This window comes from Stenella coeruleoalba (genome assembly GCF_951394435.1).
Source record: "Stenella coeruleoalba genome assembly, chromosome: 8".
NCBI lineage: Eukaryota > Metazoa > Chordata > Mammalia > Artiodactyla > Delphinidae > Stenella > Stenella coeruleoalba.
In genome coordinates, this window is record NC_137154.1 from 53,086,603 (window position 1) to 53,099,785 (window position 13,183).

A 13,183-nucleotide genomic window follows, 5' to 3' on the forward strand; every position below is an offset into this window, starting at 1 on the left:
TCATCAAAGGGCAATGAAAATAATTTTGGAACACTTTCTATGTACCTGGCACTATACTATTTTTTTCACTTTACCTCATTTAGTTCTCAAAGCACATCACAAAATAAGTGTTATTGTTCCCATTGTACAGATATGGAAACTGAGGTTCAAGAAAGGGAGGGCCAGAACTGGGCTCCGGGTTTGCCTGATTCCAGCTCTGCTGTGCACTAATCTCTGGGAAGTTCACCCAGCCCCCGGCCCGCAGCCCAATGAAAGGACCTCTCTCCTCTTGGTCTATAGCCAGAGGTTTCTCTCTTGCCCTAGCATTGCTGCCAGCATCCGTATGGCTGCCTCTCACTAACGTGAGCACCCCCAGGGCAGGGCCGAGACTGACTGGTTTGGGTCCCCAGCACTCAGCAGTGTATAGATTCTCGGCGAAGTTTCTACAGAAACAGATGGAAAAGTAGAGGCAGCGTGAGGGCTTCAGGAGCCCACCCCTACCTAACTAAGCCCGATACAACCACCAATCAGAGGCGGGACCTCAGCATCTGTAGCCAAGGCGAGGCCTTGCCCAGAGGAAAACACAAACCCACGCCCGGCCCCGCCTGTCCTGCCCATAACGGGGCTCCCGGCCCAAGTTCCTGCTCGCGGGCTGCACCAACCGCCGCGGGGGTGCGGCGAGGGGCGGGCGGAGGGAGCGGCAGGAATAACCAGGCAGCCCCTTGCAAGGAGGACTCGGCTTCGCGGGCCGCCCACCCGCGCCGAGCAGGGGCCTCCGAGCAGCTCTCCCGCGCCAAGCCCAGCCCGGCGCTCCCCCATCCCAACGCAGCTGGTGCGGCAGAGGTTGGAACAGCCGACCCCGCCCCTGCCGCGTCGGCCCCGCCCCCTTATGAGGTTACAAAGTGCCGCGCGCCGAGCCGCGGGCGCAGTGGCCGTGGCCGTGGCCGTGGCCAAGGCTCCAATTTCGGCCGCCGCTCGGGCCCGTCTGGCCGCCCACTCCCCGCTCCCCGGGCCGTAGCCGCCCCCGCGCTCCCGTGCTCGGCGCGAAGCCCTGGCCCAGGCGGCCGGGGCACGGGCCAGGGGCGCGGGGTCAGGCGGCTTCACGCGGAGCCCCGACTGCACCGGCTTCGCCATGAAGACCCTCATAGCCGCCTACTCCGGGGTCCTGCGAGGTGAGCATCGGGCCCAGCTGACTGGAGGGAGAGCTTTGACTGAGGAACCGTGCTGTCCCGTGAGAGCTCTCGGAGCTGGGCTAAGGGTCTGGGACATGAGCTGTTACAGCCCAGGGTCTGCAGGGCCTTGCGGGCTTTCTCCTGGGGCAGTGCAGCTGCCAGAAGGTTTTCAGGAAAGGATGTGATGAAAGGCTCTAAGGCAGGCAGGAGTGATTTGGTAAGGTGGCGGCACGTTGCTGGAGGACAGGCCGCTATGGGGGCCGAGGTCCCAACCCCTTTCTTTTCTTTTTGGGATGGTTTGCCGCCCTCTCCCCCACCATCACTACCATTCTTCCCCCCAACTCACCTGGGTCTGAGATGAGGTTAGAATAATGGTTACCGGGTCTGATCCAGGCAACCTGGCATGGTAGTCATGTGGGCGCATTCTCCACTCTGGCACTTATCGATTTTGGGGACCTCTGTTACATCACTTCTCTTTCTCCAGCCTGTGAGATGGAGTGATAGCTGAGAACTCCTCTCCAAGCCCCAGCATTGCTCCTGGCCCCTGGCAGTTCCCACCCTCTCTCCTCACCTGGTGGATTAAGCTGTGAGGCACTGGATGGGGCAGAGCGGCAAGGGTTTTGCAATCCCCTGAAGCAGCCACCAGACAAGGAACATGCCTGGCTGGGACAGGTGTGCTCGCACTGTCTCCTTCCTCACACCCATTCTTCAGCCCAGGCTTGGGAGCCCACTCAGCAGCAACTGTGAGCCTGGCACACTTAGAAGGTGGGGCAGAGGACCCTGGGTGCCCTCCAGTGTGGCCCGGGCCCCTGTTCCACCGGTGTGCAACTGAGGCCCTCCGTGAATCAGGGGCAGAGTGGAGATCAAACTCCAGAGCTTTGCCCCCTCAAGGAAGAGCATCCCTTCCATGTCCCCCACCTCTCACCTGTACTTGGAGAAACTGAGATGGGAGGAGGCATGACCCACCCAACCCACCTTAACAGGTGCCTTGGCCAGGGGATTAAATACAAATCCAGGAGAGCCTGGGACATTCTCACAGCTGTCCTGGTCTTGCTTGAATCCTCCCTCCCTCCACCTAAGTCTTTATTCTGCTTGCTGAACCTCTCCTACTTAGGATTTTTCTTCAGTAACTAATAGTAGCCTACTCGACCCATCTTCATTATAAAAATAAAACATATGAATTATTGGAATTTTGAAAAATATAGAAAAACAGGAAGAAAATTTAAAACTGCTGGTTAATTGACTATCCAAAAATAGCTTCCTAAGAGCATTTTAGTATATTTCTTTATAGTTTTATTTGTACACATTATTTAGATAAAGTTCAAAGCGTGATGTAGATATAGTTCTGAATCCTGTTTTCTCCCTCTTAATGTTAAATCATGAGTATTTCCTTCTGGTACTCCAAATCACTTATAATATTCTAGTGGCTGCCAGGTAAGCACCCTGGAGCTGTATCACAGGTTAACCGTGTCTGGGGCATTGGCGTTGTTCCCCGTGTGACTGTTGGTGTGATTATCTGCCCCTCTTGGTCTGGGTGCTGCTCGTTGCCCTTGGAGAGGTACCGAGCTGCTGTCACCATCTTCGGCACAAGCAGCCTGAGCTGCCCCAGACACCCAGCCCTACAGCCTCTGACAGCCCCTTCTCTAACTTTAAAGAGCTTGTCTGTTCACTGTGCCATTTAATGCCCATAACAGGGGAAGGAAGGGACCTAGCCATGTTCATGCTTTTGAAAATGCTTTTGTCTCCAGAGAATGGGATAGGGATGCTCTCTGTGGTGGTCCTTCCTGGAGATCCCCTTCCCTCACCTCTGCTATCCACAGGCTGTGAGCTCTATCTTCCAGGAGCAGGCGACCCTGACCTCCTCATTTTTGACCTAGGATTTGTAGTTCAGGAGGACTTCCAGTGAATGATTTTGACCAAGTCACTTACTATCCTGTCAGGAGCATTTCTCCATGTTGTTATCAGGTCTTGAAAACATTAAAAAAAGAAAAAAACTGGCTGCAAACCGTTCCATCATGGGATGTAGCAAGGGCTGGTATGAAATGCAAACCAATTACTTTAGGTGTCTGGGCTCCGCTTTGGTGAAAGACTTGGGTGGGGAAGGGAGAGAGCTGAAGGAAATCTTGTGTTATCTGGCATCTCCATTAGACCTGCTTTCTACATCCTTGGTCTTTGAAGACACTCCCCAGTGGCCTGGTTTGCCTCTGCCAGTGAGGTCCCATTGTTGGGAGGTGGTGAACACCCTGTTGGTGGTGGTATTCAAGGAGACCCATGGCTTCTGTGAAGGGAATACCTGTGATGGGTGAGATTGAAATAGATACCTTGGTGTCTGGTTTCTTGACCAAAAGCAAAGGCCAGCTGTGGGTGCATGGGTAGGTGGGTGTGTGCTGGAAGTGTCGGGGAGACAGGTGTCTCTGTTGGTATCTTCTAATATCTGAAGGATTTACCTGTGCCAGGGGTGGAGAATGCAGAGTTAGTCATATTTGCATCCCTGCCTTTGCCCCTGGATGTGAGGCTCTTCAGGTCAAAGCCCTCCGGTGCCTGCCTCTATCCCCAGGGTTCACCACAGGACCCAGCACGAAATGGTGGCAGCCCAGTAAAATCCTGAGCTGATTTGCTCTGTGAGGCTCCGAAAAGCAAGGCCAGGAACAGGGGTGGCATCATGGGGGGCAGATTTGATGTAATGGCGGAATCCTTTCTGATAGCTATTGAGGATTGCAACAGGTTTGGTGTGGGTGGGGATGGAGCTCTCCCATCACTGGGAGTGTGCAAGCAGGAACTTGGTAGGAGGTGGAACTAAGAGGCTGGATTGTTGGAGGCTAACTCTGGAACTCAGGATTGACAGTCACCTAACCCAGTCCTAAATCATAGGATGAGAACATCATTCTCATGTCCCTCCCTCTCCCAATTCTTTATAGCTTTCTTTCCTTGCATACACCACTTCCCCAAATGCACAAACGCCACTTTGGGGCTATCTGCGCTACTGAGGGCTCTTCTGGGCTGGGAAAGGAGAGCCAAGAGTAATATTTTATTAGCAGCCTAGGTGATTCACTAGCCAGTGTGGAAATCCTGCCACACCCCCATCCTCCCACCCCTGATTTCAGCAACAAGTACTTGAGTCATAAAATCAAAGCTCTCTGGGAACGCTGCATCTGGCACGGCCCTCACATGACAGATGGGACACTGAGGGGCCCAGAGAGAAGGGACTGGACCAGGGTTATCAAAGCCAGGGTTAGAACCCAGATCCATCTCCCAGTCGTTGGCCACCTTAAACCAAGAGAGAAGTGTGGTGAAGCCGTGAAGGGCTGCGTGCAGGGCTCTCGCCACTGTAGGTGGTCGTTTCTTGAATGAGTGTAGGTTGCTCCCAGACCATGATGGGAGTGGCAGATCACCCCTTCCCAAGCTTTTTCAGGAAGCTCCCCCAGCTTGCCTTGATGAGTACATGCACCACGAGCCCCAGAGTTTTGAGGCCAGGGGAACAGCCAATTGCCCCTCATCGTACTCCAAACCTTCCAAACTCCTCCTTGTGGCCGTGGAGCCCCCTGTGAGCAGTCCTCCCGGCCTCACAACCTCGTCTCCTACCATGTCGTGCTCTAGAACTGCCAGGGGTCTTCCAGTTCCCCCAGCATTCCCACCAGTTCAGTCCTACCTCAGGGCCTTTGCATGTGCTGCCCTCTGCCCAGGTCACTGCATGGCTGGCTTCCAACCATTCAGTCTCCTCTCAGAGGCCTTCTCTGACCACACCATCTGGAGAGCCGCCCCATCTTGTTTTATTTTTTATAGCCCCTCTCATTACCTAAATTCTCATGTGTACTTATCTGTTTAGGTGATTGTCTCCCCCAGAAGAATGTCAGCCCTTTGGGAACAGGGACCCTGTCTGTCTTTCTCAGTGTTTGTCCCAGCATTTAGCACAGTGCCTGGTGTATAGTAGGTGCTCAGTAAATATTTGTTGAATGAATGAATCATTAATGGGACCTCAGCCCTCCTGAGCACTGCTCCTTCCTCTTGGCAGGAAGCCCTGCTTTTTGCTTCAGTGTGATTTCTCAATTCTTCCTCAGGCCTCCTCTGTGCCCACCCGTGCTGGGTGCTGGGCCTGCAGCTGTTCCCTGCTCTGGAGACACCACAGTCTCACGAGGAGCCGGTTCCAGGGCTGAGTGCTGAGGGCAGGGGGCTCACCACAGTTTCCCCCATTACTCCAGGGCTTAGAAGCCAGAGAGCCAGGATTCCAGCCCTGGCTTCACTTCTGCTCTGGATATCTCACTCCCCCTAAATGGAAAATAGGATCAGAAAATCTCAAACTCTCAAGGATGTGAGGGTTTAGGTTAACACGAATGGAAAGCGCTTTGTAAATTAACTTGTGACTCGCCTGTTAGTCCTTGTCATTCATTTTGTGTGACATGTGCAACAGCCTCCAACACTATGGAGAGTGGCAGACTCAGCTCTGGGACATCCAGGAAGGCTTCTCACAGTGGGGACTCGCGTGTGGGCCCTTCAGTTTATTGATGGAGCACCTCTGTGTGTCAGACTCTGTGCTGCACACAGGTCAATCCATGGTCCCTGCCTTTGAGGAAGTGAGACTAGGGGGATGACAGTGCACAGTGGTCCACATAGTGAAAGGGGAAGGAAGCACGGGTGGAGGCCTGGAGGTGAGGGTTAGGCAGCTAAATCATCCTGGGGTCAGGGAAGGCTTCCCGGAAGAGGCGACAGTCAAGCTGAATATTGAAAGATGAACAGGTGTGACCAAGACAGGCAAGAACCTTCAGGTACAGGGACCAGAATAAATAGAGACATGAGATTTGTGTGGGAGGGAAAGTCTGACTGCAGGGTCTCTGGGCTACCAGCCTGAGCTGAGGTCCTGGTGTGCTGAGAGACACGGGAGATAGAGGTTGCTGTATCCAGGCCTGGGGTGGCTCGCCTATGCCCTTTGCAGGGGCTGGGGGTGGAGATTTGAGAGCTGCCGGGAGAGGCCCCTGGTGCACAGAGCTTCTTGGCCTCCACCACTTCTGGAGCCTCCTGGCTGTGGAGTTGCTGCTGGCAGTTTTGGGGGTTTAGGGCTACGAGTCTCAGTATCCTCATCTATAGAACGGGCAAATGCATGATAAGAATATCTGCCCAGGTTATGGTGCAGACCCAAGGAAGCTGAACACACAAACCCTTTGGGCAAATCGACAGAAGCAGGAGATGTGAATTCATTTCACTATTAGAGCAGATTTAGTGGCCAGGAGGCTCACCCGGCATCTGCTTCCCGTGTGACCTTGGGCAAGACCCTGCCCTCTCGGGGCCTCAGCCTCCTCGTCTGTACAGTAAGGAGGGCTGCATAAGGCAGCCCCCTTGGGTTCATTCCAGCTCTGCTGCAGAAGTGTGGTTCTGATCATGCCCCTGACGGCTGTGGGATCCTGGGGGTCAGCCTCCTACTCATTCTTGTCCCCAACTTGTCCTTGTGAAAATGGGCTCATGTCCTGCTTGGGGCCCAGGTAAGTGCCCCAGAAGAACCTAGCTCCCCACACTTGCCCATGTATTGTGATAAGGGCCTATTTTGAGGACTCCTTGGTGGTGACATACCCACAAGCTGGTGGTGTTGCCATGGCAACCCCTCCCACTTCAGTAGCTATTTTTTTGATGTGTCAGAAGGTGGGGTAGTAGAGAAAGCAGGCCATTGGGGTCCTCAGCAGTCACCTCCAGGGTCCTCCAGGGACACCTTTGGGTCAGATGTCCCAGTGGGCCCTGTTTTAAGGACACCTAATTTGCTTTAAGGTTACCTACTTAAAGAACACCTAACCCTTAAAGGGGAGATTATTAGTCTTTCGAGAAAAGAAATCACCAGTGGATTGGGACCAGGTGAATGGCTGGCTAGTTGCCTCGGGGCCCTTAGCCACCATCTGAAGCTGGTGGAGGGAATGGAAGGGGTGGGCAGCAATTTTCCCTGCTTTCAGGATGGAGCCCAGGACTCCTCAGCCTGGCATTTCCAGTCCTCCATGGCTCACTCCCCCTGCACGTTCTCGACTAGCTTCACCCATTCACACGGTTGCTATGCTTCAACCTGGTTGAACTATTTGCAGTTAATTCCTCAAAGTTGTGCGCTCTCTCCCTTCCAGGCCTTTTCCAGTGCCATTTGTGGGACTCCAGTACCTGGGGTCCTGACCCTGCACCCCCCTCCTGTCAGCCTGGCAAACTTACTCATCCTTTACATCTCACCTGACCCATCCATGACAGCATCCTCCAGGCCAGTTGGGTACCTCCCGTGGATTCCCCGGCCCTGGCTTACCCTCTGTGCCTCGTTGTTCACAGCCCTGTCTCCCCAGCCATAGCTGAGGTGGGCAGCCCCGGGGCGGAGCTCTTCCTCCTACAAGAGCCCAAGAAGCAGAGGCAGGGCAGGGTGGCAGCTCCCACCCTAGAGCAGCGCCTAGCCTGGCCTGTGAAGGATACTCAGAAAGTACTCGCTGAATGAATGTTAATGTTTAGCCTCCACCCTTCTCTCCCTCCTTCTGGAACCTTCCACCATTGCCCCTGCCTTTAATCGTGATCCCTCCAGCTAGAGGAGACCTTTCCCTCCTGATTCCCCAGAAAGTTCCCGTTTGACCCTCTGCCGTGGCACAGGTCCATCATCTCTGTTCTTGTCCAGGCCCTGTTTATTCATCGCAGGTCCCTCGAGCATCCTGTTGGCAAACATTGACCAAGCATCTGCTCTGTGCCTGACCCCATGCTGGGCACAGGGACCCAGATGAGCAAATGCACACTCGCTCCCAGAATGAGAAAGGCTGAGTGCAAGGTGAGGTGGGGCACATGGGGTGGGGGAGGAGGGCTTCCCCGAGGAAGAATCGGCCAGGAAGGATGAGGCCCATCTCTGACGGACCAGCTTTCAGGGCCTGGTAGATACCCAGTAAGTGTGAGCTCAGTGACTGAGCAGATTGGGCCTGGAGGTGACAGGACTGTGTTTGAAGGGATGGCAGGCAGGGCCAAGAGTGTAGGGAGACTTCCTCGAGGGAAGAATGGTCTGGCTGAGCATGTGGTAGGGCAGAGAACGGGCACAGCTTCGTGTGCAGGGCTAGTTGGAGCCCAACCCAAGGCTGGGCCTCTGAGATCAACAGGCATGACCCTGCAGAGCCATGACTGTCCCCCATCATCACACGTGAGGACTCCTGCTGAAAGGTGCTTGGCGGGGAGGGGACCCGGAAGAGAGCTTGCCTCTGGCCTTGAAGATGTGGCATTTCTTTGGCACTTGGACTAGCTTCCTGGACCTCAAAGGGTCTGCCAGGAGTCAGAATGTCCATCTCTCTGCCTCTGGCTCCCCTATCCACCTGGGCCCAGCCCTCTGGAGTAGCTTGGGGCGACTTCTTACTGTCCACTTGGTAGCTGCTGGACCAGGGCAGAGCTTAGGTCGGGCTGGGCCCAGGTGTGGCATCCTTGGGGCTGCAGATGTGAGCAAGGCGACTCCCCCACTCGGGAACGTGTGGCGGCCGTCCACATCCCTGTGACCTCTCTGGCACCTTTCTAGCTCTCTACCAGAGGTGCCAGACGCTGTTTGCCCCTTTGCCATAAGTTGTTTGGATTCCTCCCAACAATTCTGGATCATAACAAAGGAGGATGCCGAGTCTTCGACAGGGGAAGTGACTTTCAGGGTCTCACACTAAATAATAGTCAGAGCCAGGGTTTGAATCCTAAGTCTACTGAGGCCAGTGCCTCTGCCCCAAGGCAAGGCAGGGGTTGTGAAACCCACTAGACAGGAGAGGAAACCCAGGCTTACTTGGTAATTACCCCCCATTCACCCGGGTCTTTACTTTTTATGATACTCTTGCCTATACATCATCTCATTTAATTCTCCCAAGAATCTGGCAAGGTAGGTATTAGTCCCATTGTACAGACGAGGAAACTGAGGCTTGCACAGGAAGTGACTCACCAAGGCTGCACTTCCTGCGAGTTGGAGGTCAGGTTCTCCTGATGCCCGTCGGCCTGTCCTCTGCACCTTCTCCAGGCTGGTGAGCCCCTTCCCAGGATGCCAGTAGCTAAGGAGGGTAGAGGAGGCAGTGTGGGCCACCCAGAGGCCTGACCCAAGAATGTCATGTGTGCTCCAGTGTCCCTGTGGAGGGGAGTCAGCCTTGCTCCATGCCTCCCCTCCACAGGGGAGGATCCTCTTGCCTATCCCTCTAGCTTATTTTTCTTCATAGCTCTCATCGCTGCCTGATGTTACATCCTACATTTATGTGTCGGTGCTTTGTCTCTCCCTCAGTAGAATTTAAGCCCCCTAACAGGTGAGAGTTGACCTGCTGGGTTCACTGCTCTCTCCCCGGTGGCTGGCACAGTGCTGGGCACCTCAGAAGTGCTCCATGCTTATCCCTGTCCCCACCCACCTCCTCCAGGAGCCTACTTTGGGCTGCTTGAGCCCTTTCCATCTTTCCTATTCTCAGCATCTGTTTTGGGTAAATGTGAACCCCCGTTCCTGGGTCACTGAACATTCTGGGTTTGGGCCTGCCTCTTTGTAACTCCGTCTGAGTCTCTATTCCGGCAGTTGCCCCCAACCCCGAGTGCCCACTTTCCTCCTCTTCGCCTCCCAGATCTTGTCTTCCAGGCCCTGCTGAGGCCTCGCCACCTCCTTGGAGCCTCCCGGGCCAATGCCCCCACTCTGCTCCCTCTCCTCGTAACACACAACCTCATGAGCACACACATCTTGAAAAACTTTGTGTTTGCTCATCAATTCCCCTCCCACTCTGGTCAGTGGTAAAAGCCATGACGAGAGCTAATCACCTAACAGGTGTCAGTCACCTAAGAGTTGCCAAATGGACCTACATGCATTTTTTATTTTTATTTATTTTTTTTACCTTCCCAACCCCCCTGACAGGTAGGGGTTCTTACCTTCACTTTACAGATGAGAAACTAAAGCTGAGAGGGGCTAAGTGACTTGCCCCAGGTCACAGAGTTATGCAGGGCCAGGGCTGGCCCAGGGCCCTTTCTCAGATTATGGGGACTGGGGCTCAGACGCTGCCCCCTCAAGCCTGTGCGAGAGGAAGCCCTGGTTGCATCAGTCCTGGATGCGGCCTGGTCACTTTACCATCAGATGTTGGGCAAAGAGGCGATACACACCCATCCCCACCTGCCATGAAACTTGGGACATGGTTGGGACAGAGAGGCAGCCCTCCCTTCTCCAGGGGTGTGTTCCTGAAGTCGGGGTGTAGACTGGCTTGTGTAGTGGGGACCAGCCCTCAAGAGCCTGGCATCATGGAAATGATGAGGGACTCAGAACTCAAATGCCTGCCGAGAGTCCTGGCTCCCCTATACCCTGACCTCAAGCAAGTGGCTTAACATCTTTTGGCCTCACCTTGCCTCAGTTTCCATCTCTGTAAAATGGGGCTGCCCATCCCTGCCTGTCTACCTTCCCGGAGAGTGCTGTGGGGCAGGGAAGCTCTGTATAGACATGGGGGCAGGGGGTTCCTCTCTGGGGGTAAGAGAGCTGCTCTGGGCCTCTCTGGCAGCTCCACTCCCTCTGCCCTCCCCAAGTCCAGGAGCAAAGGAGCCATATAAAATAAATGGTGAAATCAGTGGTGCCCTGGAGCAGCTATTTGGATTGGTTACTGCCAGTTTCTCTTCATAGAATGAGTCAAGTTACTCTGTGGCCTGTCTCGTCTTCCTTCATGAAAAAAGACATCTGTAGGAAGTGGGTTCTGTTCTTATCGTGGGGTGAGGGAAACTCATGCTCAGAGAGGGCGAGAGAGGCTCACTCCCCCACCCCATCTCTGGGGTCCTCAGTGATAGGGCTGGGGGCCTTCCTGTCAGGCAGCTCAGTGTGACCTGGGCATCCAGGCCTTCAGCTGCCTCTGGGACTTCGGCATTTGTTGATTCATGCAATAAACCCCTATGAGCTCCTTCTCTCGCCAGCCTGGCTGAGCTCTGGGCACATGGATGAAATCAGGTACCAGCCCTGGAACCCAGGAGATGCTGGCCAAGGAGGATGACCAAGGAAATAGACACTGGCTGCAGTGGGACCGGCGCTGAGAGGGTGCGGAGAGAGTGCAGTGTGCTGGCGGAGGCTGGGGGAGGGGTGACGAGAGAGCAGATTGGAGCTGAGACTTGGCCAGGCTGTGGCTCCCTGCTGGTCACACCCAGGACTTGAGGACAGTCAGGCTGGGTATGAAGGTAGTGGCAGTGGCGACATCTGATTGTAGCACTGGCATCTCTTACCAGCTTCTGCAGGACCTCTCCCAGCCAAAACTGGGGCAGAGGAGATGCTGACAGCTGAGTGGTGAGGTCTGGCAATGACCTGGGGGTGACCAGCTGAAGCCCCACTTCCCATCTGCCGAGCAGCTGTACCAGGGCTATTGCAGGGTGGTGAGCCTCTAGGTGGTATCCTCAGGAGGGTGGACACCAGAATCCAAGCAGTCAGAGAGATCATAAAATTCATCCTCCCCACCACCGTTTTATATATGGGGAAACCAAAGCCCAGAGAGGTGAAGTGACTTGGCCAAGGTGACACAGGAGTTGGTGGTACAACTGGGACTGGAACCCCAAGGCCTGCTGCCATTTAACTTACTGCACAAGATGCCTGCTCCTCTAGAGGAAAATAGGTCATGCATTTTCTCCTGTCGCCTCCCAGCCTTCCCCCACTTTCTTTTGGAGAGAAGAGAGAAGGAACGTGGGGAGACCTGCAGCACAGGGACAGAACGCAGGCCTAGAAGTTAGGCCTGAATTGAGTCCAACTTTGCCACCCTCTGGCCAAGTGACCTTGGCTGTGTCACTTCCCTGAGCCTTTATCACCATCAAAATGGCAGTGATGATGCCAAACTCACAGGACTGGTGAGGAACCAGAGTGCCTATGGAAGTGCACTGGAGGCCCTGAAGCTGCATGGGCCATGCGGGCCGCCTACCTGTCACCCAGCCCTACAGAGAGAGAGCCAGGGGTTGGGGAGGGGGGCCTGAGGATCAGCCGGAGCAGAGACCTGCTCGTCCTTTTGCTCAGCAAACCTTGCTGAGTGTTGACTCTGGGCCAGGCTCCGAGAGGCCACTGGGAACCAAGCCATGGATCAGACCCAGGCCCTTGGGCAGCTCCCAGTGTGATGGGAGAGCGGACTTGTAATCAGCAGTCGGTACCAGGTGAGGGGCTGTGGGAACCTGGAAGGGGGACTCCAGTCCTCTCTTATTTCTCTGTTCTGCTGGCCTCTCCCAACTTCATCTACTGACAGTTTCTCTCCAAGATGGGTGGGGGTTGGTGAGATGGCCCTAGAGGGTTCCACGCTTGCATGGACCTTAGAGCTGATAATCCCAGAGAAGGAAAGGTGACCTCTCTCCAAAGGCTCGCCTGTTTGGGTTTTGAAGGACGAGCTGCCTTATCTCATTGTTGGGGGTCATCAGGTGGGCAAGGCAAGGAGCGGCTTTCTAGGCAGGGGAGCAATGACTGGATATTTCTTAGATCCACAGGGGGCTTCCACTGGACCTGGGGTTCAGCATCCTGGGCAGGCCAGCTCCCAGGGCTGGGCTCTGTGGTCAGCCAGGTCGGGATGGTCTGGCCAGGAGGCAGCCGAGTGGGCCCAGGCCTGAAGGACACAGAGGGGCAGCACCCTCCCAGCCTCCCCCTCCAGGCAACCCCCTCACTGTGCCGCCCACAGGAACACCTGCCACTCCTCAGTGGACTTTGCATTTCCTAGTTGGTTGCAGCGTGGGCTATGGGCAGTAGTTGGGCCGAGGCAGGGAGGACAGACTGGGGAGTGTGGGAAAAGCCTAGCTCTGGCCAAGCTGCCCTGGGGCTTGTGGGAGCCCTTCAGGCCTTCTCCTTCTGTGTGGATAATAGGGTGACGGTTGAATAAGACAGTCTACATTTCCTGCACCCTGACTTTAGCTAATTGTGAGAGACCTGTAATAGGAGATGGACTTGGATTAGGAAACAAGGAAGAATTTTCCAGTTGTTTCAGTGGGGGATGTGTCACCAATGTGGACTTACTCTGCGTACCCCACCTCCAAAGCAGGAGAGCTCCATGTAGTGAGTGCGACCAGCTCGTTGGTCCTGACCCAAAGGCAGGGGCTAGACAGCCCTTTCTCTGAGCACT

General features: G+C 54.9%; 1 protein-coding gene across 1 annotated transcript in view; it reads left to right on the forward strand.

Annotated features, from left to right (window-relative positions):
• Positions 1-896: 896 nt before the first annotated feature.
• The window catches only part of DGAT2 (diacylglycerol O-acyltransferase 2), a 32,053-nt gene continuing 19,766 nt past the window's right edge, over positions 897-13,183 (forward strand). The window contains exon 1 of the mRNA XM_079930225.1: positions 897-1,151. Within this exon, the coding sequence (XP_079786351.1) occupies positions 1,112-1,151 (40 nt within the window). The 5' untranslated portion in view covers positions 897-1,111. The remainder of the gene's footprint in view (positions 1,152-13,183) is intronic.